The sequence below is a fragment of the Eschrichtius robustus genome, chromosome 14 (genome assembly GCF_028021215.1).
Source record: "Eschrichtius robustus isolate mEscRob2 chromosome 14, mEscRob2.pri, whole genome shotgun sequence".
Classification (NCBI taxonomy): Eukaryota; Metazoa; Chordata; class Mammalia; order Artiodactyla; family Eschrichtiidae; genus Eschrichtius; species Eschrichtius robustus.
In genome coordinates this window covers 26,845,666-26,871,218 of record NC_090837.1, presented here as the reverse complement: position 1 = coordinate 26,871,218, position 25,553 = coordinate 26,845,666, and the positions used below count along the sequence as shown (strand labels likewise).

At 51.6% G+C, this 25,553-nt stretch overlaps 2 protein-coding genes and 1 non-coding gene across 4 annotated transcripts in view; 1 reads left to right on the top strand and 2 right to left on the bottom strand.

Moving 5' to 3' along the window:
- UBE2L3 (ubiquitin conjugating enzyme E2 L3) overlaps positions 1-18,853 on the top strand; it is a 44,198-nt gene extending 25,345 nt beyond the window's left edge. The window contains exons 3-4 of the mRNA XM_068562723.1: positions 11,750-11,936; positions 16,395-18,853. Of these exons, the coding sequence (XP_068418824.1) occupies positions 11,750-11,936; positions 16,395-16,549 (342 nt within the window). The 3' untranslated portion in view covers positions 16,550-18,853. The remainder of the gene's footprint in view (positions 1-11,749; positions 11,937-16,394) is intronic.
- Positions 2,476-2,548, bottom strand: TRNAW-CCA (transfer RNA tryptophan (anticodon CCA)). Its single transcript has one exon. It is a non-coding gene; the product is annotated as a tRNA-Trp (tRNA).
- A 2,751-nt stretch (positions 18,854-21,604) lies between the features above and the next one.
- YDJC (YdjC chitooligosaccharide deacetylase homolog) lies at positions 21,605-23,396 on the bottom strand. 2 transcript variants are annotated; one of them, XM_068562714.1, is made up of 5 exons: positions 23,159-23,396; positions 22,912-23,071; positions 22,616-22,715; positions 22,362-22,539; positions 21,605-22,176 (listed from the first exon to the last, which is right to left on the bottom strand). In XM_068562714.1, exons 1-5 carry the CDS (start codon positions 23,320-23,322, stop codon positions 21,807-21,809), a joined length of 972 nt encoding a protein of 323 aa, XP_068418815.1. In that variant the 5' UTR covers positions 23,323-23,396; the 3' UTR covers positions 21,605-21,806. The 2 variants fall into 2 exon arrangements, with proteins under 2 accessions (XP_068418815.1, XP_068418816.1); XM_068562715.1 differs by having other exon boundaries at positions 22,904-23,241.
- Positions 23,397-25,553: the final 2,157 nt, after the last annotated feature.

The window sequence follows — 25,553 nt, the reverse complement described above, 5'->3', positions numbered from 1 at the left end:
TTTTGTATTTCCTTTACAGAACATCTACTAGTGATGAATTCATTCCCTCTTTCTCTTTTAGATTTTTTTTATCTGGGAATATCTTAATTATGCCTTCATTTTTTTTTTTTTTAATTTTTTTCTGGCCATGCCACACAGCATGTGGGATCTTAGTTCCTTGACCAGGGCTCGAACCCGCTCCCCCTGCAGTGGGAGTGTGGAGTCTTAACCACTGTACCACCAGGGAAGTCCCTCACCTTCTTCTTCTTCTTCTTCTTTTAAAAAATTATTTATTTATTTATTTATTTTTGGCTGCATTGGGTCTTCGTTGCTCCACGCAGGCTTTCTCTAGTTGCATTGAGTGGGGGCTACTCCTCGTTGTGGTGCTAGGGCTCCTCATTGCGGTGGCTTCTCTTGTTGTGGAGCAGGGCTCTAGGTGCACAGGCTTTAGTAGTTGTGGCACACGGGCTCAGTAGTTGTGGCTCACGGGCTCTAGAGCGCAGGCTCAGTAGTTGTGGCATATAGGCTTAGTTGCTCCGAGGCATGTGGGATCTTCCCGGACCAGGGCTCAAACATGTGTCCCCTGCATTGACAGGCGGATTCTTAACCAGTGCACTGCCAGGGAAGTCCCTCGCCTTCATTTTTGAAAGATAGTTTTTGCTGACAGTCTTTTCCTTTTAGCACCTTGAATGTGTCCTCCCACTGCCTTCTGGCCTCCATGGTTTCTGGTTAGAAATCAGTTGTTTGCTGCTTTCAAGTTACTTCTCTTGCTGCTTTCAAGATTATCTCTGTGTCCTTTGATGATTTGACTATATATCTTGGTATGATTTCTCTGAGTTGATCCTGCTTGCAGTTCATTGAGCTTCTTGAATGTGTAGATTCATATCTTTTATGGAATTTTGAATGTTTGGGGTCATTATTTTTTTAAATATTCTTTCTGCCCCTTTTCTCCTTCTTATCCGTTTGTGGGCCCCCATAATATGTGTGTTGGTGTGCTAGGTGATGTCCCATATGTCCCTACGCTCTGTTCACTTTTCTCCAGTCTTCTGCTCCTTAGATGGGATAATTTCAATTATCCTAACTTCAAGTTTGCTGAGTCCTTCTTTTGCTTGCTCAAGTCTACTACTGAATTGCCCTAGTGAGTTTTTCATTTCAGTTACTGTACTATTCTCCAGAATTTTTGTTGAGTCCCTTTTTATAATTTCTGTGTCTTTATTGGTGTTCTCATTTTGTTTAGACATTATTTTCCTGGCTTTGTTCAGTTTTTTTTTTTTTTTTTTTTTTTTGGCTGTGTCGGGTCTTAGTTGTGGTGTGCTGGCTCTTCGTTGTGGTGAGCGGGCTTCTCTCTAGTTGTGGTGTGTGGGTTTTCTCTTCTCTAGTTGTAGTGTGTGGGCTCTGTGGTTTGCAGCACTCGGGCTCTCTAGTTGAGGCTTGCGGGCTCAGGAGTTGTGTGCGGGCTTAGTTGCCCCACGGCATGTGGGATCTTAGTTCCCCGACCAGGGATCGAACCCACATCCCCTGCATTGGAAGGCAGATTCTTTACCACTGGACCACCAGGGAAGTCCCTGGTTTTGTTTAGTTTTTTGCCCATGATTTTTTTTACCTCTTTGAGCATTTTTTTTTTTTTTGGGTTTTTGGGGTTTTTTTGGCCACACAGCTTGCAGGATCTTAGTTCCCCAACCAGGGATCAAATCCGGGCCCATGGCAGTGAAAGCGCCGAGTCCCAATCACTGGACTGCCAGGGAATTCCCTCTTTGAGCATTTTTAAGACAGTTGATTTTAATTCTTTGTCTGGTAAGTCTAATGTCTGGGCTTACTCAGAGATAGTTTTTGTCAGTTTTTTTTTTTTTCCTTTAAACAGGCCATACTTTTCTGTTTCTTTGTATGCTTTGTGATTTTGTTGTTGCTGTTGAAAATTGTACATTTGAATATTATAATGCGGAAATCAGATTCTCCCCCTCCCTGCAGGGTTTGCTGTTCTTGAGTGTTGAAGGCTTCGCTTTTGTTCCACCAGTGTTTTGACTGAAATTTCCTTGAATGCCAGGAGCTTAAAAAAAAGTCTCTCAGTCTTTGCAGATTGGCTCTGTGCTAGGGTACTTCTTGAACATGTAGCCAGGCCAGTTACATTTCTGCCTTCTTCACTTCCAGCTTTCCTTGAGCCTATGGTTAGGGGGTGGTGAAAGCTTCAGATCTTCTCAGTTCTTTTCTTAGCGTGTATCCTGTCCTAGGCATATGTGTGACTTTTTCAGCTCCCCAGTGTACCTGGGTACTTCTGAATGCCCTGATATCCCTGGGTTTCTCTGTGGCTTTTCCTCCTTGGCTTTATGCAATCTGTTGTGTCTCACCTGCCATCCTTTGCTATAGGCAGCTGTGAGTTTTTCATGGCCTTACAGTCTTTTATTTATTTATTTATTTGGCTGCTCCGGGTCTTAGTTGTAGCACGTGGGATCTTTGTTGCGGCATACAGGATCTTTAGTTGCAGCATGCAGGATCTAGTTCCCTGACCAGGGATCGAACCTGGGCCCTCTGCATTTGGAGTGCTGAGTCTTAACCACTGGACCATCAGGGAAGTCCCCTACAGTCTTCTTGAGCAGTTCCTGTGCTTTTCTGTGGGTTCTGAGCAAGGCAAAACAGATGAGCACCTGTGTCAGCCCTCCGGGTAGCCCTGGACCGGTTAGAACAGACAGTAATTTGTGAATAAGGTCTGCTCTGCTTCTCTGGAATGGAGGGCTTGGGTCCCACATGGTGGTCAGAGGTGGCCATCATTCACCCATCTTCAAGATGCCTGTCGCCCAGCCAGGGAGGGGCCAGGCTAAGGGCAGGTAAAGTCGGCACAAAGCTTTCCTACTGTGTTTTAGTTGCCTTTTTCTTGATTCTGCATTCACAGCCAAAGGTTGCTGTAAACCTTTGACTGTTTTCCAGAGTTCTGACAAAGTTGGTTCTGACGGTTTCTGCAGTATTTTTTTGTTTGTTTCTATGGAGGGATGGGAGTTTGGAGCTGCCTGCTTTGCCATTTTGCTGATGTCACACCCTAAATTTTTCTCTTTTAATCAGGAATGAGTGGATTTCATTAAAGGCCATATTACTGTCAATTAGGTTTTGTGGTGTGGGTTTTCAAAGTGGCCTGTTAATTAAGCCCCTCATTGCTTTCTGGATTAATTCCCCCTTCATTACAATGGACTGTTTTTAAATGTTCCAGTGTATTAAATTTCCTAGTCTTTAGTGTGTTTGCATCTGTGGTCATATGTGAGATTGGATTGTGTTTTCTGTGTTTAGTGGATTTTGATAGATGGTTATACTCACTTCATGTATCAAGAAGTAGAAATTTCATTCTTTTTTCTGTGTTCTGATTTGCTAATTTTTGCTTTTATGGTAATTTCTGCTTTTATGTTATGTCTTTTGTTTTCCTTGGTATTTGTTTGCTCTTTGCTCTTTTTTTAAATTTATTTTTAATTTATTTATTTTAATTTATTTGTTTTTGGCTGCATTGGGTCTTCGTTGCTGCGCGTGGGCTCTCTCTAGTTGCGGTGAGCGGGGGGTTACTCTTTGTTGCAGTATGCAGGCTTCTTATTGCGGTGGCTTCTCGTTGAGGAGCACGGGCTCTAGGCACGCAGGTTCAGTAGTTGTGATGCGTGGGCTCAGTAGTTGTGGCACATGGGCTTAGTTGCTCTGTGGCAGGTGTGATCTTACCGGATCTGGGCTCGAACCCATGTCCCCTGCATTGGCAGGCAGATTCTTAACCACTGCGCCACCAGGGAAGTCCCTCTTTGTTCTTTTCTAACTTTATGATTTGAGTGCTTAGTTCTTTGTGGGGGGGGGGGGTGTTCATCCCCAGTTGAGAGTTCCTTTCTTGCCTGGGCTGCTCCCTACCCATGTCATTGTCACCCTGCACTTACAGGGGTGCTGCTGCTGGTTTTTACCTTTTATTGAGAAGGTAAAACATGCACACGTGACAACGTTTCAATGACAACAGTGTCTTTCTTCTGTCTGTCTCTCTGTCCCTCATTTGTAAAAGGAGCTGGTAAATGCCTGCCTCTCGTCAGTGTGTAGTCAGACTGCCCTGGATTTCTTTGCCTTTGGGCTTCAGAAGCACAGACTTGGGAGTCAGCTTTGTACTCCTGAGGCCTTGAATCTCTAAAGCTGTGTCAATAATTGTTTTTAAAATGAAATTGAGTTTCGTGGAGAGGCCTCGTACCGCCCTGGTGGTCACTCCACCAGCCTGTTGGGAGAGGACGCAGTCTCTCTGCCATCACAGTCTCTGGCCTCTGCACTAGCCCCGAGGCTCACGCACCAACCAGGTTCTGCTGAGCAGAGTGCTTTTGGGAATGAGCCTCAGGTACACCGATCACATCCCATTGCAGAAGCTGCAACTGCCTTTGCCTCCATGCAGGCCATTCCGTCTCACAGCTTCTTTGAGCACCTCGCATGCCCTGGCTCCCCCACCTGGGCTCGGGCCCCAGCCTCTTTCGAGGAGCTTTTGCTCCCCTGTCCTGGGGCTGGGCTGCTCAAAGCCGACAGTTGTTGAGGTAAATACCTGCTTGTTAACTTTCAGAGAGAGAGCCCTCCTCTTCTGCTCGTGAAGCCGTGTGTGCCCCTTCCAACTGGCTCATCCTCCTGCACCTGCGTCTTCCTGACGCTCTCCATTCCGTGGTCTCAGTGAATCACTCCCTCCTCTCTGTTCCCTCCACTCACCATTCATAGTAGTGAGGTCGCTTTTGACTGCAAGTAAGGAAACCCCCCACTTAGTGTGGCTTTGAAAAGGGAAAGTTGCTGCCCCTGACAGAGTCCTGTGGCAGGGGCTCTGGGCTGGCCATCCAGCGGCTCAGCGAGGGGAGAGCACAGACTTGCCTGGGCTTCACGGTTTTCCGGAAGGAAGAGACCGTCTCTTCTTTTCTCTCTCTCTCCTTGAACTTTTTATTTTGAGATAATTGTAGATTTTCATGCAATTGTAGGAAATAACACAGAGATTCCCCAGTAGCCTTCACCTGTTGTGCAACTGTAGTGCAGTGCTATAACCAGGAAGTGGACCCTGATCAGTCCACCAACCCCATTCAGACTTCTCCAGCGGTGACACGTGTGTGTGTGTGTGTGTGTAGTTTGGTGTGACCAAAAACAAAGACGCCCATCCCAGGGGCCCGCCACAGACCCCTCACTCCTCATTATCCAGAACCAGGACACGTGGCCACCCCTGGTCTGTCACTGGCCGAGGTGTGGGCAGTACCATGATGGACTGTGCTGTCCGAAAGGAGTATACTGCAAGCCACAGCCATGCTTTTAAATTTTCCAGAACTCCCATTAAAAATGAAAATGAGGGAATTCCCCGGCGGTCCAGTGGTTGGGACTCAGCGCTTTCACTGCTGAAGGCCCGAGGAGGGTGTGGGTTGGATCCCTGGTCGGGGAACTAACATCGAAGGAAGGAAGGAAGGGAGGGAGGGAGGAAGGGAGGGAAGGAAAGAGGGAAGAAGGGAGGGCGGAAGGAAGGAAGGAAGGGAATGAAACAGGTGGAATTCACTTTGTAAGTATTTTACTTAATACAATATATTAAAAATATTCTTCTACATGTAATCAATATAAATAATTATTAACAAAATAGTTTATTCTTTTTGTTTGCACAGAGTCTCAAATCCAGGTGGTATTTTACGCTTATAGCACATCTAAATTCGGAAGAGTCCTGTTTCAAGTACACAATAGGCACTTGGGCTGGTGGCCACCATATTGGACGGGACAGGTGTAGACCAGTCAGAATTTACCCCTGGTTCACAATGAGGGGGCAGCGTGGATGGAAACAAAACTGGGATTTTGCCAGCAAGGAGACGGCGGGGAGCAGCCGTTGGCTGGACAGTCCGTTGGGGTCAGCTGTGGTCCAGCCCCCCTCTCTTTGGGGCTCCTCAGAGGGCTAATTCTGCTTTATAACTGGTGGTGTGGGTGTCATCTCAGCGAGTTCTGGTTCAGGCAGAGACCTTTATCTGTTTCCCTCCCACTTCCTGTCCCTAGCACTGTGCATTACACAGAGTAGGCGCCCCACAAACAGTCTGTAAGTTATTGAATTTGTAGTTCTCAGAGAGCCTTGGAAACTACATTTTGGTGTGTGCAGGTGGATTATTCGTGCAGGGTTGTCTCTGTTTCTTGTTCATTAGATGCCAGTAGCCACCTTTGTCATTGGGACAACCTCAGGCATTTCTAAACCTCTCCAGGAGGGACAACACTGTCCTCAGTCGAAAACCCTGTTTCTGAGTTAGCTTTGATTTCCTTTTTAACAGTTTCATTGAGAGTCACAAACCCTGCATTTCGTGCATTTAAAGTGTACAATTATTCAATGGCTGTTAGTATATTTGCAGAGTTGTTTCTCCATCACCACAATTTTAGAACATTTTTTATTACTCCTCAAAGAAACCTCCCCTTGTTAGCATCACCCCCAGTCCCCCAGGCGTAGGCAACCACAGATCTACTTCGTAGATTTAGCTGTCCTGTATATTTCATATAAATGGAATCATATAATACATGACCTTTTGTGTCTGGCTTCTTTCCTTAGCATAATATTTTCAAGGTTTATCCATGTTGTAGCATGTATTCGTACTTCATTCGTTTTTATTGCCAAATAATATTCTGTTGTAATGGCTATATTATAGTTTACTTATCCATTCACCAGTTGATAGGTATTTGGGTTGTTTCCACTCTGGCTATTATGAATGATGTTGCTATGAACATTCGTGAACAGGATTTTATGTCGACATGTGTTTTCATTTCTTTAGGATATTTAGGAGTGGGGTTGTGGGTCCTGTGGTCGCTTTATGTTTTTGGTAAGGAAGCGTTTGGGTCCAGACACTTCACAAGTGCAGCAAGTTCTCGCCCGGCAACGGGAAGGGAGTAAGGAAATTGTGCCGCGTCTGATGGTGGAATACGCTGCAGCCCTAGCGAAGGCCTGGGCGCGCCGAGGGCGGGCGAGGGGGTGCTGCCAGCAGCAAACCGCATGCGTGTGTGTGCAGGAGTGCCGCGTGCCAGGGCGCTGGCCCACACCGCATGTTTTCTACAACAGACAAGGAATTCTCCGACGTTAGTAGCTCTGCGGCTGGGTCTTAGAAAGCGAAGTGTGATCGTCTCTCCGTGTGGGCGGGCACAGGCTGTGCGGCCAAGAGCACCAACCTCCCAGAATCCGGATCCCTTGACCAAGGAGCGTGCTGACCGCTGTGCGCCGCAGGCTGTGTCTTGGACGCGCTCAGCCCTTATCCTGGGGCGGAATGTCTAGTACTACTTTTTTGGTGTGACTGTTATATTTCTATGAGAAATAACAATAAAGCTACTTCTTTTCTTGAAGGGAAGGTGAATCATGCCGTGAAAGGTGCCCATGAGTTCAGAGGAGGGAAGTTCCTGTGGAATTCCGTTTTATTGGAGACAGCGATTTTTTTTTTTCTTTGAAATATTCAGCGTGCTTTATTGGGTTTTTAAGAAATCATTTTGAAACTTAGTGACCAACCTAATTTCTTTAGTTTTTTTCTTTGTAATTTATTTTACGGAAGTGTAGTTGATTTGCAATGTTGTGTTAGTTTCTGGTGTACAGTACAGTGATTCAGTTATATACATGTATGTATTCTTTTTCATATTCTTTTCCATTATGGTTTAGAGATTGTGATTTTAAATTTAGGTGTAATTCAGAGGGTAGTTTGGTCATGAAAGATTGGAAAATCTGTTCTAAAAATACTTCCACAAATGTTTATTTTCAAAGAGAAAACGATGGAATTTTTTAATGTCAGAGTATTGATTGATAAAGAGCTGTACTGTGAAAAGTCCTACGAACCCTATTGTTGGAAACAGTACAAAGAGGTCATCTTCAGAAAGCAGAGTTAGCAGACGATGACTCTGCTCACTGCGCAGACGTGGTAATTCAGGCAACCACGAAGAGATAAGAGAGAATGAACACTTAACAGTTACAGAGAGTGAGAAGACACAGTCTGTGCTCAGAGGCCAGGAGCTTTTCCTGCCTTTCGACCAGGCCCTCTAGTGGACTGTGAAGGTTAGAGCGCAGGGAAGCCCACCTTCCCGTCCCTCTGTAACTGGACCCCAGGGCATGCAGCTTGAGGGTGGGTCTGGGCCAGGCCTGGGTAGACATCCTCAGGGCAGCCACGCCGGGCTGTGTTCCTTGTGGGTGAAGGGTTACCCCGCGGAAAGGACACTGCTGAGGGGTCTCCACTGGCCGACACACGTGGTCGATCATCAGTGGATCCATCCAGGAGCTGCCTGTCCACATCAGTCCAGCCACGAGGCCCGTGTGGTGTCAGATCGCCAGCTGAGCATGCGCCACAGGGACTTGGTGTGGCTGCTGTCCAGGTCAGGGAGTGGCTGCTAGAGAGCTGTGTGGTGTCCTCCCTGAGCCCCAGGGAGAGCTGCCACAATGGTGACACAAAACTGTGACTGATGTACGATGGTGGAAGGACTCTGGGTCTTCAGTGGATTAAGAGATGCGTGGGGTGCAGTGGGGTCTCGGGGTTCCTGAAGGTTGCCCTGGGGAGGAAAGACCCGGCTTGCCTGCAGGCCAGGAGTGGACCCGTGGGGGAAAGGCCCAAGGCGTTTGGAGGAGCCTCCTCTTGGTCTTAGTTTCTCCAAAGTGGCTTTGTGCCTGGGGAGGGTGGGGTGAGAGCCGGGAGGGGCGGGGGGGAGCCAAGGTTTGCACTGTCCTTGCGGGTAGCCCTCCATGGCTTGTGGTGAGGACCGTCTGAGGCAAATTTCTGAAATTTTGAATACTATTTTTCTACCACAAAGCCGTGTTTTCTCATTGAGGCCCCTTCTAGTTTCTGCACTGCCTTCACACAGAATAAGTTTAGCTCTAATGTGTGGAAAACTCACGTGTGGCACTTAGGCCTTTATCCACAGGGTAGGTCCTGTGTTGAATTTTTGCACACCCCCTTCCACACAAATCCCTGGGGTTTTGGAGCCACTCCTTTGGTCACCCCGAGCCCTGGACGGGGACAGAGTCTCTGAGGAGTTAAGACACGTTCCCTGGGTGGCGAGAGGCTCAGCCTGTCCTGTCTCCCGTAGCGAGAGAGCTGCTTCTCCTGACTTTTTGCCCGTGTGCAGCATGCAACGTGGGTGGCTCCTACCTCAGAGTCACCCCCACATGACGGATGTTGGGGAATGTCCCGGGCTTGCCTGGCTGGCCTGGCTCGTCCTTGTCTCCAGCTCCTGGCACGTGGCCCAGCATGCGGCGGGCCCCAGGTGGTTGGTCAGTCCTGGGTGATGGTTGAACACATCTGGTGGGTCTCAGCAGCCAGGGTCATCCAGGAAGGCTCTTTCCATGGCTGAAGCAGGTCCCTTCTTAAAACCCCGAAGCAAAATCTCCGCGTCCCCTTGGGCTCCTTGGTAATGGTGAGTCTAGCTCTCCTAGGTAGTGAGCAGTCAGGACAAGGCCTGGGAGGAGTCTGCTGCCACTTTAACTTCTGGACAGTGTTCTAGACAATTCTGTGTTCCCTAAAGAAGGGATTAGGGAAGGTTTTGTTGGGGTGAAAATGATTTCCCGGTCCAGCCATGGCCCACCCCCTCCCGGGTGTGCGTGGGTCTGTCTCCTCACCCAGGTGCAGCGCCTGCGGTGTTGACATCTCCTCCCTCACCTGCCCCTGAGGCACCACCTTCCTGACGCGCTTCCCGTAGGTTCATCTTCCGACCGCGGATCCAGCTGCTTGATTGGGTGGTTCAGACCCCTAAACTCGGCCCCAGCCTCCTGTCTTGCTCCATGCTGTCCCCTCCAAGCCCCTGCCATCCTAGTTTTTAGTCCTCTCTGCTGGGAAGGCCTCTCCCACCTCTCAGCCTTCCCTAATTTTACCCTTCTTGGGTGGGGATAGACCAGGGGACAGTGTGGGGACCTGGCCTGTGCCAGCCTCACACCCCAGCAGAGGAATCCTATTTGCTGGAGAATATCTTGTTACGCTGGGGCTTGAGGAGGCAGCGCTGTGCATTCCTGGGCACTCAGTGAAGCTGGGCCTCCTTTGAGTGGGCTGGGACCCCAGAGAGCTGGAGTCCGGGGCCGGGAGGCCGCAGACTGGAGGGCTGGCTCACCTCTGGACGTGGAGGCAGAGCTGGAGAGAGGCTGGCCTCTTTCTCTCGAGGCATCTCTCAGAGGCTCCTGGGCCATCAGTGTGCAGGCCCTGAGGGATAGATCTCTGAGTGGCCCTAAGGACACAGGGGTGCGGCATGGTTCTGGCCCTGCCTGGCGACCAGCTAGGGGCCAGCTCAGCTCCTCAGGGGCCAGCCGTCCAGCTGAGTGCTGGCTTTATTCTGGAGTTGTGGCCACCTCTTTGGCCTTTCAGCACTGGGTTGGGTTGTTATTTACCCCTGGTGTAACTCTTCATACCTTCAAAAAAGATAAAGAGATATTTGCAAAAGACATTATCTGAAAAAGGGCTGTTAACCCCAAATACACAAAGAACTCTTAAAACTCAATAACAAGAAAACAAAGAACCTGATTTTAAAATGGGCCAGGGACTTCCCTGGTGGCGCAGTGGTTAAGAATACACCTGCCAATGCAGGGGACACGGGTTCGAGCCCTGGTCCGGGAAGATCCCACATGCCACGGAGCAACTAAGCCCGTGTGCCACAACTACTGAAGTCCATGCACCTAGAGCCCGTGCTCCGCAACAAGAGAAGCCACCATAATGAGAAGCCCGTGCACCGCAAAGAAGAACAGCCTCCACTCACCGCAACTAGAGAAAGCCCGCGTGCAGCAGCAAAGACCCAACGCAGCCAAAAATAAATAAATAAATTTATTAATAATAATAATAAAATGGTTCAAAAATCCGAACAGACTTCTTACCAAAGAAGACATACAGATAGCAAATAAGCATATGAAAAGGTAGTCAACACCATATCATTAAGGAATTGCAAATTAAAACTATGGGATACAACTACACACCTGTCAGATTGGTGGAAATCCAGAACGCTGACAACACCAAATGCTGGCGAGGATGTGGAGCAGCAGGAACCCTCATCAGTGCTGGTGGGAATGCAGAACGGTGGAGCCACTTTGGAAGATAGATCGGTGATTTTTTACAAAACTAAGCATACCCTTAACCTACAATCGTGCTCCTTAGTATTTACCCAAAGGAGATGAAAATATATGTCCACACAGAAACCTGCACACGGATGTGGATAGCAGCTTTATTCATAATTGCCAAAAGCAACCAGGCTGACCTTCAGGAAATGAATGGATAAACTGTACATCGAGACAATGGATTAATATTCAGTGACAAAAAGAAGTGATCTAACAAGCCACAGAGGAACCTTAAATGCATATTACTAAGTGAAAGGAGCCAGTCTGAAAGGGCTGCATACTGCATGATTCCAACCACAGGGTATAATACTTTATAAAACCCATTCAATGTCCAGCACCGAGAGTGAGCCCTGCTGTAGACTGTGGACTGTGGGTGATGATGTGTTGGTGTCGGTTCATCACCTGTAACACGTGTACCACTCTGGTGAGGGAGGCTGTGTGTGTGTAGGAGTTCTGTACTGTCCTCTCAGTTTTGCTGTAAACCTAAAACTACTCAAAAAAAATAAAGTCTATTAAAAAAAAAAAGGTAAAGAAGCCAGGGCGTCCATCTCAGACCCTTTCACAGTTTAGCAGACATGTTGCTCTAGAAATACAGATTGATTGTTGTTCCCCTGAAGGTGACAAGGCTTCAGTTGATACAACCTCTTGAAACAAATTAATTTTTCCAGTGAACAATTAGAACATTCCTGTCTCAGCTACAGGTTCACTCCGCCCTCTTTCCTTTCCCTCCAGGACAACCCTCCGTATGATAAAGGGGCCTTCAGAATTGAAATCAACTTTCCAGCAGAGTACCCATTCAAACCACCGAAGATCACATTTAAAACGAAGATCTATCACCCGAACATTGACGAAAAGGGGCAGGTCTGTCTGCCGGTAATTAGTGCTGAAAACTGGAAGCCAGCAACCAAAACTGACCAAGGTAAGGCGTCTCCTCGTGTCTTCTGGGGACACTGCTGCGGGCAGGGCCTTCTAGGTCCCTTCTGACACCACGTCGCACGGAGTCCAGAGAAATCCTATAGCACTGACCACCGTGTCCACAGAAGGCTGCTGTGGTCCCGCTGTCCCATGGGCTTGGCACATCTCAGCTAAGCTTCAACCCACACAGGTGTTCTTGTGCTCGCAGCCCAAGGGGGACCCGCGCAGACAGACCAGCCCAGCGCTCGCTCCCAGTGCAGGGAGGGGTGTGATCCTGTCCCTGGGAGTGTTCGTGAGGATTGTGGGCTGCCTGCAGGGGGGGGATGTGGCCTCACACAGCAGTTAGCACGTGGACTCAGACTGGAAGGGGGAAGGGAGGGTGTTGAGGGCCTGCGGGCTTGAGCCGGAGCCATGTGGCAGGCCACAGGATGCTGGGGCTCACTGGGGTGTCTTGGGAGGGCACGGCCAGACTTGAGGGCAGTGTGCCCACGTGAAAGCACACGGTCAGCCTTAGCGGGCCTGGAACTCCCTGTGTGTCCCTGGGTCTGGGTGCCCTCATTTTTCTGGGAAAAGTACTTGATTCACTACTGTGGTCACCCCTCTCTTTTCCCCGGCAGGTGACTAAACTTTGTTATAGACTGTGTCTAGTTTTTATCCTTAATTCTAGAATTTTCTTTTGCAATCCTAACCTCATATTTTTGGTTGCTTTCTTGTAAGTAACTCCCTGAACCACTTACGGTCTTTTTAGATTAAGGAGAATGGATGAGGCTGGAATTTGAGAGGCTGCAGGTGTTGTTTTTTTTTTTTTTTGGTGACTGATATAAACAGTCATTTTCCAGTGGAACCCCTGAAAGACTCACTGAAACAGTCACCATGAAAGGCATCCACCAGGCTCCCACAGCTGAGCAGCAGAAAGCAGTGGGTACCAAGCGTGGAGTCACAGTGGAGGGGTCTCCAGGGGGCTTGGTGCTTGGTCGTGCACAAGCTGATGTCTGTAAGAGATTGACAGAGTTGTTCGTAAGCACACAAACTCCTAGCTCTGTGTGGGAACCTGCAGTTGCTGCATTTGCTCAGGCGGCCAGACCACAGAGAGTTACGGGTCTCCTCCCTCACCTGAGAATTGGGCGCAGGTACCTGTGCTCTGCCCCTCTCACGGGGCAGGCTGCCCAAGAGGGCCGTGGCAGCACCGGTCCTGTTTTCAGCTTCAGGTCTCGGTGAGCAGCCAACATGCTCTGCTTTTCCAGGTTGTGGGTGATTTTTTCAAATAGTCAGATAAACCTGAGAGGTTTTTCATTCTTTTGTACTTGTTGACTTAGGTTTTGAAGATAAAACTTTTATCTTAAACACGGTGCTGTTCTACATGCAGCACCGGGCAGAATTGCTATTTTGTGATGGGAGACAGGGTTTCTCTCTAGATCATTCTGTAGATTCGTCCGGCATGGCCTTGAGCTTATCCTCATACACTTCAGGAATGTTGTCCCTGGCACTTGACACCGTGTCTCCCGTGTTTCAGTTACCTGTTACTGTATTACAAACCATCTCAAAACTTAGTGGCTTAAATTAACAACAGTTTATTATTTCTCATTCTGTAGGTTGACTGGGCTCAGCTGGGTGATTCTATAGCTGGTCATTCCTGGGGTCACTCATGGTTCACTATAATTCAGCATTCACAGCAACTTTTTAGTGGATAACTACTGTAAATAATGAGAAGCAGCAGTATATGGAATGTCCAGAATAGGCAGATCTATAGTCAGAAAGGAGGTTAATGTTTGTCTGGGGCTGGGGGAGGGGTCTAGGAAGTGATTACTAAGGAGAGTGGGTATTCTTTTGGGGATAATGAAAACGTTCTGGAGTTAGATTGTGGTGGTGTCACACGATTTTGTGAATACACTAAAAACAACTGAATTGTATACTTCTCAGAGTTTATTTTTTGGTATGTGAATTAAATCTCAATTTTTAAAAAGAAAGTAAAGAAGCATTAAAAATTGGGCAAAAATAGGAGAAAAGTCAAGAAACAAGGCAAACCTGTATCATACAGAAAGGTGGTAGGAGTTGGCAATAATAACAATAACCAGAAGAAGGGATGTAAAAACAGAGTTTTCCTCAGCAGTGTGTCTGGCTCTGGTACGTATCTAGCAACAGAGCAAGGGCTTTGTTTGGTGGTGAAAGAGATTCGCCATATGAGATACAGTCAGTAAGGAAGCCTGTATAATACTGACCTCTATACGAACCAAACAACACAGCAACAAAATTATATAAACAGAAAAGTCAGATTCATAAATCAAATGTTTTAGTCCCCGCATACCCATTTGCTGTCTTATAACAAATCAAGTAGATAAACTTTAGAAAGAGGACTCAAATACAATAAACAGGATAAGATTAATAAACTTACCCTTCATAGTACAATCCATGGAAGACCACTGCATTGTACGCCTTCATGTATGGGGGAAGGTATGGGTCACATTTTACTCTGTGGGAATGGAGCCCACTGGGTCCCCATGAAAAGGGGCAAGTTACAGATATGGTTTACATCCTCCATCACAAACTGTCAGAAAGAATAAAAACAAGGAAATTTTCTAGACTTTAGTCTCTGATCATATACAGTGAGAAAGGAGGTAAGTTTTGATAATGTTTTTAAGCCCCTACATTTTGGAGGGGGAAAGATCCTTCTGAGTAGCATTTGGGTCAAGGAAGAGATCAAGAAGCCAGGGCTCGATCATTTGTAAAACATAATGAGTGTCCCCCCTGTATGTGAAAGTGATGGATGGGGCCGTGGTTGTGGTTTGGAAAGCGTGGTAGCTGTCGGTGTTCTCACTGTGGAAACAAACGAGCTCAGCTGGGTTTTCTTACAGTTTAGCTCCCACAGGAATAGAGAAAGAATGAAGCACTCATCAGAACTACTAAGTTAACTTGAAAATATTTAAAGCAAGTTCTCCGAAAAGAATTAGACAAACTGCAAACTTGCGAAGTGAATTATCTTTTGAAAAGCACATCTTAAGGATGAATGTATTTGATGCTAATACATTCGGTATTAAGATGATCATAGTGAGAAGCAGACAGCCTGAGTCTCCATAATGGAGGAAAACTTGAAAACTCATCAGTATCAACTCTGCTACAGAACCATTTCTAATCCTGGAAAAAGATGGGAAGCCGCCTTATAAATGTGCTATAGGGCAAATGTGGTTCAGGTTTCCCAAAAGTTAAGAACAGCAGTCTCACGGCTGACCGTGGTGTGGAGAGTCTTGGAGGGCAGTGGGCTGGGGTGCCTCAGAGATGCTGAGAAAGAGCCACTCGGAAGAGTGTTTGTTCCGGTGGTTGCTTCCTCTGGCCGGGAAGGAGGCAGCATAGGTGCTTATTTCATGTTTATGGATGCGTGCCTTCAGTTTATGGCAAGTGAAAGTGATTTTCCATAAGAGTTACTAATAGTTAACTTTCCTTTAAAAAATATTTTTGATGTGATTTAAAGAAATATATTAAGTAAATAATCACTTAAGCTCCACGTGGATTTGTGACAGACAAGGAGAAATTGGAACAAAAAGCTTTTTTAACCCATTCCTTGTGATGCTGGGGTGAAGAGCGTGGGCTCCCAATAAAGGCACCTGGCATCGGCAGTCCAGAGGAGAGGGGCCTTTTTGCTAGGACAGTGGGGGTGCTGGTCCTGGTGGGGGTTGGGGGGAGTCAGGGGACGTGTGTGGGAAGCCTGGTGGCTGCATGCACCGCACTTCTGAGGAGGCCAGGGGTTCCTGGACCTTCTGTACTTCCCCCTCCCCCACCCTCCACTCCCTCCTGGCCCTCCTCTCCAGGGCTCGCTGTCTAGCACATCTGGGCCTGACTGCCCTTTGGGGGAGCATTGTGGAATCCACCCTGAGCCATCCGTGTGAATTCCACCTCTGGAATGGACCATGCAGTGCTGATGAGGGCTACAGCCTCCCAGTGGTTAATGCAGGGTGGTCGAGTGAACCTTTCTCGGCCGTTCAGAAGCTGCTAGGGGTCTTTCAGGGTGGGCTCATTATCCATTTACACGGTGCAGGCCTGTCACACACCCTGAACCGAGTGTAGTGCTGGGCACATTGCCCAGTCCCTGCCCTGGAGAAGCTTCACCTGCATGAGAGTGGGGGTGTCAGTGCTGGGCCTGGGTCTCCAAAGTTCAGGAGAGGGGTGAGAGTGACTGGGGACTGGGACATCCCCAGTGCGTCAGTACAGGAAGGCTTCCTGGAGGAGGAGGAGGAGGAAGTGGCATCACTCTGTATGGTTAGTTATCTACTGTAGCGCTGGCTGTTTGTCCTCCATCACTTTCTTCTCATCACGGGAATGATGGGTTGAGTGCTGGTGGTTAGAATTTTGCATGAATGGGAGGCCGCTCTGTCCGAGAAGCATACAGATGTTTAATCAGAGCTGTGTTTCTTGCCATGCCCCTTCCAAGGGCCTTCTAACCAGCGGTGCCTTGTCGTTTTCTTGGCAGTCATCCAGTCCCTCATAGCACTGGTGAACGACCCCCAGCCCGAGCACCCGCTCCGGGCTGACCTAGCTGAAGAATACTCTAAGGACCGTAAAAAATTCTGTAAGAACGCTGAAGAGTTTACAAAGAAATATGGGGAAAAGCGACCTGTGGACTAAAATCTGCCACGATTGATTCCAGCAAGTGTGAGCAGAGACGCCAAGCAGTGCATTCAGACACCCCACGAAACAGGACTCTATGGAAAATTGACATGTGCCACCGCCTGGCGTCTGCTTGTGGCAGTTACTAACTTTCTACAGTTTTCTTAATCAAAAGTGGTCTAGGTAACCTGTAAAGAAAGGATTAAAAATTTAAGATGTTCTAGTTCTGCTTTCTTTGTTTTAAAAATCACTGCTTCAGTCTACTTTAAAAGAATGGTGTTTCTTTTGCTGTCCAAATTTATCCAAAATCTTCAATTTACATTTAGCCCATAAGGTTAAAAAAAAGTTGTGGTTCCCCTCTTCCCCTGCCCTTGCAACTCCCACTTTCTTGCATTTAGTTTGTTTTTCACTCACTTCCCCAAACCCAGGCCCCACCTCCCGCCGGGAGGGGCAGTGGAGGCCTCTTCAGCTCCTCTGCTCCCTTCCTTGGCGCACGGCCTGGTGTGGGAGTCGGTTAAGATTCTCTTGACTCTGATTTATAATATCCTTTTAAAAAAATTAAAAAACAAGCAAACAACCATCTCCACTCCCACCCCCTCCCAAAAACAAAGCTGTGGAAAGGGAGGCCTAGCTCTGCTGTAAAACTCTGGCTAATGTTACCCCAGTAATGCTGACCAGGTTGGCAGACCCTGCTGTCCGTGTCATGATGAACTCCACCTGGACCGGCCTGCTTAGGGAGACCCCCCCAGCACCAGGTCTGCGGCAGCCCCCAGGGGTATGCCAGCCAGAGCACGGTGCACTTGCGGGAGGAATTTTTCACCAGAGAGGCTCCCGAGGCCACAGGTTGCCACTCCTCCCTACAGCTGTTCTAGAAGATGTCCAGGTCCCTGCGGACAGTGCTAAAGCCAGAGTGTCTACTTGAAATTCCACGCTCACCTGTCACCGACGTGTCCACCCGACGTAGCTCAGAGCTCACCCTCTGCATCCTCAGTGCAGCAGCCCCACCGCGGCCCTTCCTCAGCACGTTTGACCCTCTGGCAGACTCCTCTGTCACTGGCACCAGCCTGGGGTCGCCGGCGCCCCACTGGCCCTTCCTCTGGAGCATCCAGCCGGCCCAGCCCAGGAACAGGACGGCCTCCCCCTTCCTCTGGACTCATGGCCTTCGCGGAGTCAGGCTCCACGTGAAGCTCACTCAGTAATATCCTTTACATGTTTTATATTGTTTTGACTGCCTTTTTTTGTAGAAATAAAAATTGACCTTAGAATTTATCATCAGATGAACTTGTAAGGATTTGAATGTTAATGTCTTTTCAAAGCAAGTGGGACTGTCCCTGAAATAGTAGAGTCCTTGTCACTGACACCCAGGGGAAGCCAGTGGTCCAAGCACTGTGTGTCACCACCTCCACTTCTGCCACTGGTGGCTTCCCTTCTGGGCGCTCCAGGGGCTAGATCCTGTGGAGAAGATGACTTAAACTTGGCTCTCTGTTTTAATTTTAGTTCTATAACTTGAGGTGTTTCCAGGCTTGCAGACCTGAGGTGGCTTGTGTGCAGAGGTGGGGTGATGGTGGGTGAGGCCGCATACGTGCAGCCTGCGGCGGGTCTCATGAACACAACTTCTTTAGTCCCAGGTACGCAAGAGGCACGTTCTGGAGCCTCCCGTGCGCCCGGGCTGGTGAGGGCGCCGGTCAGCACATCCACATCTGTCTCTTCATTAGCAGAAAGGTGATGATGGACTTTATTTCACTCACACGCAGATTTGTAATAAAATGCCAAATTCTGTCAGAAGCTATCCAGATAAGCCACCATTTGTTCTCGTCGCTTCTCTGAATCCAGAAATATTGCCATTCCTGGGAACTGTCCCATTGCTTCGTATTTCTACCAGCGTAGCTCTGCCGGCCCATCGCCCCTTCCCTTCTCTTCTCACCACCAGGAGGACGTCCACCATGGTCGAAGCCGGCGGCCCCTCAGGGACTTGCATCCCCTGGCATCACAGCCAGGGTTCGCCCATCAGCAGGGGCCTGGCCTCCGAGAGCGGGGTGGTGGGCGGTCCCTCCCTCCGGCTGGGCTCCTGCTCCACCAGCGGGCACTCCCCGAGCCCTCTGGCAGGAGTGAAGCGTGCCAGCAGGCAGCCTTGCTGCTCCGGGGCAGACAGCTGGATCCCCCAGAGCAGGGGAGGGCTGTGATCACCACACCTCCGATGGGCCCCGTGGGAATTCACGCTCCTGCCCGGTCCCCCCGCCCCTCCCCCTATGGCGGGGACTAGGCTTTCTAAGATGCTGCGATCTACTCTGCTGCCCTTAATAAAAATGCTCTCGGACACTCGGCTGGTCGTGTGCGTCTCTTCCTTACTGGGGGTGGGCAGTGCCAGTGGCCTGGGGTCTTGTGCAGGTTCTTCTGGCTTCCTCCTCAGGCCTGGCCTCCAGGAGAGGTGCACAGAGGTGTTCTGGCCATGCTGAGGGAAGCAGAAAGGGCTGCAGAGACACCCTTGGGTGTCTGGGGAGGGGAGAGTGACTTCTGTATACGTGTCACCTCAGCCACATTTAACGGAGGAGCAGACTGGGGCCCTGAGGAGGGTGCTGTCTGGAAGGTCAGGGAGCTGGTGAGGGTGTGCCTGAGGGAGGGGCTGGGCCACTTCCTTGAATAGCTCCAGCTCAAACCCACCTCCGAGTCTCCTGAGTGCAACTGCAACCCTAGTGCTGACTCAGCACCAGGCCAGCCAAGGCCCTGACACTTATTGTCAGCTGAGTCCTCTGCTTGGTGTCTGACACCAGCTGAGACCCTGACAGCTAGGCCTGCAGTCCAAGAGGGAACTTCCTGGGGCAAGTTTCTGGGGCACCAGAAAGCAAGGAGGCTGGGGGCCTTCTTTGATCATCAGTGGGGACTCTGCTCATCCTAGCCCTGTCCTAACTCTCAGGACAGACCCGCGGGCACCATTACCCTGCTTTCACAGAGGAGGAAAGTGACTCGGTCAAGGGCCCCTGGCCTGTGCTCTTACAGCCTGGCTCCAGTGCCCTCGCCTCCCACGACTGGCTCCCTTTGAGCCCAGACACAGCCACAGACCCTCCCTAAAGTCTGTGAGACCCTCTCAACTCCCTCCACTCGGTGGCCACCGTCCTCTCGCCTTCCTCACTCTGTTCATTGTTCAGCTCGAGATACGCAATGACTGCATCACCTTGGCCTGGCTTCTGGCGTCCTCCTGCCCCCTGGGGCTCCTCTGGCCAGGGCCCTGGACTTCCCAGTGCCAAGTCCACAGGGGGTGGCCTCAGCCCTGCTCTCGCTGTCTTCCCTTGGCAGCATGTCTGTGCCGCACCCTGCAGGGCTGCACCTGAGCCTCAATCCTCCTGCCGGTCTGCACTGGCTCCTCCTCGCCTGCTTCCCTCATGCACGAGGGGGAATGGCACACCTGCCCCAGGAGCAGAGCTGAAGGTCAGATCTTGCATAGCACAGTGCCTGGCCCAGGCCGCACTTGGTAAACGGCTGTTACCTGGGTGCTGGCAGCCTGGTCTCCTGGGGGTGTTGTGCGGGCTGTCACCAGAGTGGAAGTCTCCTCAACATCACAGAGGCTTTGTCCCCATGCTTTGCTGTGTATTCCCACCCCCCACTGCAGCCCGGTCACATGACTGTCCCTGTGTGTGTACCAGACCGTGAGCTCCTTGCAGGCTGTGTCCCAGCTCCCAGCCCCAGCCTGGCATGGAGCAGATCCTCCGTGCCTGATGAATTGGTGGCTAACAGTAAACCCTGAGCCTGGGCCGTTTTGGGCACAGCAGGTTTTACGTGAAAAATACCCCATCTCCCTGGTGGGATGCCAGTGACCAGCCTCGAAATGGGCCCTCTGCCTTCTTGTCCCCTTCTCTCTGTTCTTCAGTGCCCATGGCCTAGGGCTGGTCTGGGCCCTCATCTCTGCTGCTCCCTCTCTGGCTCCCTGAGTGACAGTGGCCACTCCCACAGCTTCCTCCAACGTCTGTGCAGACCCCCCAGCCTCTCCCTTGTCACCCACACCTCTCTCCTGGGCCCCAGAGTCATACAGCCAGCTGCCTCCTCTCAGAACAACAGACCCGCCTCAAGGGAGGTGCCTCTGTGCTTGCTGCCCAGCTCCAGCCAGCAGCTTGTGGGAGCACGGCCAGACTCCAGCGGGCCGGGGCGAGGAGGCCAGGGCCACACTCACAGCCATTCCAGTTCACAGCCCTGGACGAAATGGGGGAGGAAAGGGCCTGCGGCTGGAGAAGTCAAGGTCAGAGGAAGGGTAGGGGTAGAGGATGGAGCCAGAAAGAGGGGGCTGAAGCCACCAGTCAAGGGGATGGGGCCCTACCCTCACCCCTTTAGAAAGTGCAGAGCTCTTTTGGCCCTGGTTCCATGCTTGGTACAGACTAAGGCCCAGTGCATGTTGAGTAAATGAACAGGCAGCTTCACAGCTCTGCTCCCCCACTCCCATCTCTAGGTCTGCAAAATGGGGGCACCGGTGCCTGCACACAGGCATGATGATGTGAGATTACATGAGACAAGAAGGACCACATGGGCTTCCATCTGCTCCCGGCATCGCCTTGATCCAGGCCACAGGAGCCCCGGTCACAGGGCATCTACACATCACCAGGGGTGCCATTTCCGTAGAAGACCATCCCTCCTGGAAAAACGTAAACACACTCCAGCAAGTTTTCAGGACCTCCTCAGACCCATCCCCTAGGATGGCAAAGGGCTGCTTACTTCGAACAGGTGATGTCTTTAAAGTCAAAACTGAGATTATAATATGCCTCCCAAAAAGTAGCCTAGTGAGACATTCTTCCAACCCCTCACTCCCCTCCTCCTACCCACCCCCACCAAAAGAAAAGAATGAAGAGAGCCTAAGCATGAGCAGCGCCAAAGGTGGAGGCACTGCAGATCTTTTCTGGAACAGTGACCTCGGTGGGCCCCGAAGGAGTTTCGTGTCCTTCTTGTGTCTGGGAAGGTTTCCTGGGCACAGTCTATAAACGCCCAAGTTTACAGGACACGTTACTTTATTAATAACAGCCATCTCTGCCCCATGCACCCAAACAAGGAAGATGCTTACACGGCACTGTGACACCCTCCCCCCCCCACCCAATGCTTGGCAGGCCCCAGGCCCAGAGGTCACGGCTGCCACCTGCAGCCAGAGGGCTTGCAGAAACTCTGCCGCCACTCTGAACCATGAGGACCTGGGCACAGAGGTGGCAGCATCCAGCCCAGGAAGTCACAGCCTGCTCTGGGACCCAGTTCCCTTCCTGGGCACCAAGGGACGTTAATGCTTGGCTGTCTGCCAGGGTCACAGTGGGGAGGGCTCCAGAAAGGTTTCCAGAGTGGCTTCGCTGGGGGTCCCCTCTCCGGGCCTCTTGGAGTCTAGCTCGTGGAGGGCGCAGAGCTGCACGCCGTCCTGGGCAAGCTGAGCCCACAGCACCGGTGCCGTGAGGACACGCAGCTCGTGTAGGCGCTCCCAGGAGCAGGAAAAGGCATCAGGACCCTCACCGCTGCCCCCAGCCGGAGGCACACTCGGATAGCCGGGGTGTGCCATCAGCTCGGCTGTCACTGCGCGTCCAGTGGGTATACCCTCCAGGGCCCTAGCCAGTGCCCCTGACACGTGGTGAGTGGACATGTGCCGGCCACAGGTGCTCAGGCCCACGAAGACATCGGTCCACCTGTAGATACCGGGGCATCAGCGGCACGACTGCAGGGCCGCAATGGGCAGGGGTAGGCCGGGGGCGGGACGGATCTGGGGTGGGGACAACACTGGTCGAAGATGAGAAACGGACACAGCTGGCCAAGGTGAGCGGCCAGCTGGACACACTGGGACTTGGGCCCGGCAGGGGGCAGGGGGCCTTACCGTAGGCCGTGGCGGGCAAAGGGGCCCATGGCGGCGCGGGCGTCTTGCTCCACGGAGCAGGCGAAGGCGCGCGCTGGGGCCTCGAGCCACGTGCAGCCGCCCACCCCGCGCTCCATCGGCAGCCTAGTGAAGCGCACCCCGCAGGCCTGCAGCGCCTCGGCGAACACCTGGCACACTCCTGCGGGCGGGGCAGAGTCAGGGAGAGGCACGTGCAGCAACCTCCCACCCCGGCCTGGGAGCACCAACCCACGCACCTGGGAGCACGTGCACGTGCTGGTGCCCGTCCACGTGAGTAGGGTCCCTGCCCAGTAATTCCCGGAAACGGCTCAACTGGGCCTCCAGCTCTCCTCGAACCTGGAGTAAGAAGGTGATCGGTACATTGAACGTCCGGAAGCAGCTACCCAGGAGGACCCCGTCCATGTGGTCCCCTGTGATCGCCCCTGTGTTTGAACCAGGAAGGCATCCAGAGCCCAATTCTGCGCACGGTACCCTCGGGGCGGAGCTTTGGGGGAGTCACCAAGAGCATCTTCCTGAAGCCGCACCTCCGCACCTGGGGCAAGACCACCTCTCCGGCCGTCACCGCCTCCCGGAATCCCATCTTGCCGAGGAAGAAGCCTTCGGGGCCGAGCAGCGACGAGGCGCCGTGGCGGGCCGGGCCCACGGGGCGGCCCTCGGATAGGTTGGCGTGGAGGCCCGTGGGGATTCGGTGCCTGCGGGCGGAGCGCGAGCGGGAGCATCGGAGGCGCGGGGCGGCGGCCCCCAAGCCCGCCCGGACCCTGCAGGGGGCCGCTGCTCACCTGCGGGCCAGCTCAGCCGCGCTCTCGGCGGCCGCCCCGTTGACCAGCAGGGACACGCTGGTCACAGCCCCCGCCAGGAAGGCTTCTACGATGCCCTCGTCGCGCCGCGGGCAGTAACCAAAGTCATCTGCCGTGACCACCAGCCGCACACGGGGCCGGGCCATGGTCCCTCCACCAGCTGTTCGGGACCGTGGGGCTAGGGCCGGACAGTCCAGGCCCCGCCCCAGACGCGGCCCGAGGCCCCGCCCCGACGCACGCGCCTGGCGCGCCCGCGCTTTGGCCTTTGTTCTCGCCACCTGCTGGTTCCGGGGATCCCTGCAACCGCCAGCCACCCAAAGTGCCCCGCCCAACCCGGCCCGCGGCCCGGTTTATGGCAACGCGAAACTGGCAGTGACTGCAGAAATGTTTAATATGAAAAACGGAAAAATCAAACCTGAAGAAAAAAAATCTCTTACCCTCCCCCAAGATCACCACCGTTCACTTTCAGGGTACTGTCTCCCGGTATTTTCTCTAAGCAAATAAATACACCCAAGTTTTCTGCTCCTTCACAAAATTTTTGGGTTGTTTTGAGAAGACAATGATCACATCAGTGTTATCTCATTCTTGTAGTGTTTCATTTTTTTGATAGTGACTGAACTTTTTCATGTTTTTATTAGTTATTTGTATTTCTTCTTTTTCAAATTGCCTATTTGTCTTTTGCTGATTTTCTAAGATGAGGCTTTTTCTTGATTTGTAAAAGCTCTGAACAATAAGAACATGAAAGAAAGAATGTACACCAATGGCTTTGTTTCAGAAAGCATGAGTCCCAGCTTCCATCTCTTGAGCTCTGTGCCAGGCTACAACTTTTACACTCATGACCTCTTTTTTTCCTCTGTGATCTAGAAAAGCTTTCCTTACCAATGACTTTACAAATAATCACCATGGTTGACAGCCAGGGTTTTCATTGTGATGTGGCTGTCTTGATTTTCCCAGTGGAAAGTGCAGTATTTGTATCCAGCCTATGAGGTTGGTCATGTCATTCCTGTTTTACAGATGAGGAAACTGAGGCTGGGAGGGGTAGTGTCTTGCCCTGCGTGACTCTGTGGGGAGCAGTGGAGCTGGGACTGACCTCCGGAGCTCTGGCCTGCCTCTGGTCTGCTCTGGTCCTCTACGCCCTGCTTGCCCCCACGTCAGGGGCCAAGAGGACAGAGCCGAACTGGAAAATAACAGATAATACCCACCTCCGTGGGGACGTTTGTAAGAATTGGAGGCCTCAAAGAGCCCTTCACCAAGTTTTTGGCATAAGGACTATTGTGTTCAATAGTGGTGATTAAAGTGTGGGATCTCAGCCACTGGGAAGCTGGTCCTGGAAAGGCCAGAGGCCCTGAGGGTCCGCTATTGGAAGGAGGAAAGTCACATTTAATGAGCACCTACTGGTATTAGATCATAGGTTAGGGGTGAGCGCCGCAGTTCCTATCTCCAAGGAGCGCGATCTGACAGATAACAACACGGTGTGGCAGAGTCTGGGATGGAGTGTGCCGTAATTCTGTTGGGGGGATGGGCCCTCTGGGAAGGCTTCTCCGAGGAGGTGACACCTGGGGGTGGGGGGGTTTGCATTAGGAAGGCCTCCGGGGCAGAGAGGGAAAGGAGGGAGAGGAGGTAAAGATTTACAGGGTCTTATCAGGGTGCGGGTGTGTTGTAGGAAGATTTGATGTACTCTCCAAACCCATGTGGAAGGACGCTCAGCTCCACTTACAGAGAAGGAGCAGGTGATTAAAGAAGTTGAGTCACACCGGCAGGAAAGAGCAAAGCTAGGAGTTGAAGCTCATCTGTGACTTAGAGCCGGGACTCCTCCCACTGCGCTGGGGACAGACCCTGGGGTGTCCACACTGGGCGAGGGGAGGACCCTGGAAAGGAGCAGTCCACGAGCAGGAGCCCAGGACAACTCAGCGACCAAGAGGGTAGCCGAGGAAGGTGCTTGTGTCACCGGGAGAGGCCTTGGCTTTGTCCCTTAAGTTCCCCTCCAAGCCGGACCGAGCCGGTCAGCAGCAGCGGCAGCTTCCCGCTCCCTCTGCGAATGTGGGCGGGGCAAAAGCGGCAAGGTGGGGGAGGAGCCGCGTGGGCCCCGCCCCAACTATTGTGCCGCGGGAGCGGGCGGCGAACGGCGCGGCGCGAGCCAATCAGGACGCGGCATGCAAATGAGCAGGCCCGCCGGCGGCCCCGAGCGGCGCGGACGCCAGGATCCCAGCGCGGGCCGCACCGGAGCGTGTGCCCAGCGGTCGCGGACTTGGTGAGCGGGTCGCCGGGGCCGGGTCGCCCGGGACCGGGGCACCAGGGCCAGGAGGACGGAGGGCGGACGCACTGGGCCCAGAGATGGACGGAGACTGAATGCGCACTCCCTCGGGGGCCCCAGCCC

Coding starts and splice junctions, on each gene's coding strand:
- YDJC (XM_068562714.1), bottom strand. CDS start 23,322: ATGGCCCGGCCCCGTGTGCGGCTGGTGGTCACGGCAGATGACTTTGGT. Junction 23,072..23,158: donor GCGGCTGAGCTGGCCCGCAG/GTGAGCAGCGGC, acceptor CTCCGCCCGCAG/GCACCGAATCCCCACGGGCC. Junction 22,716..22,911: donor GAGAGGTGGTCTTGCCCCAG/GTGCGGAGGTGC, acceptor TTCTTACTCCAG/GTTCGAGGAGAGCTGGAGGC.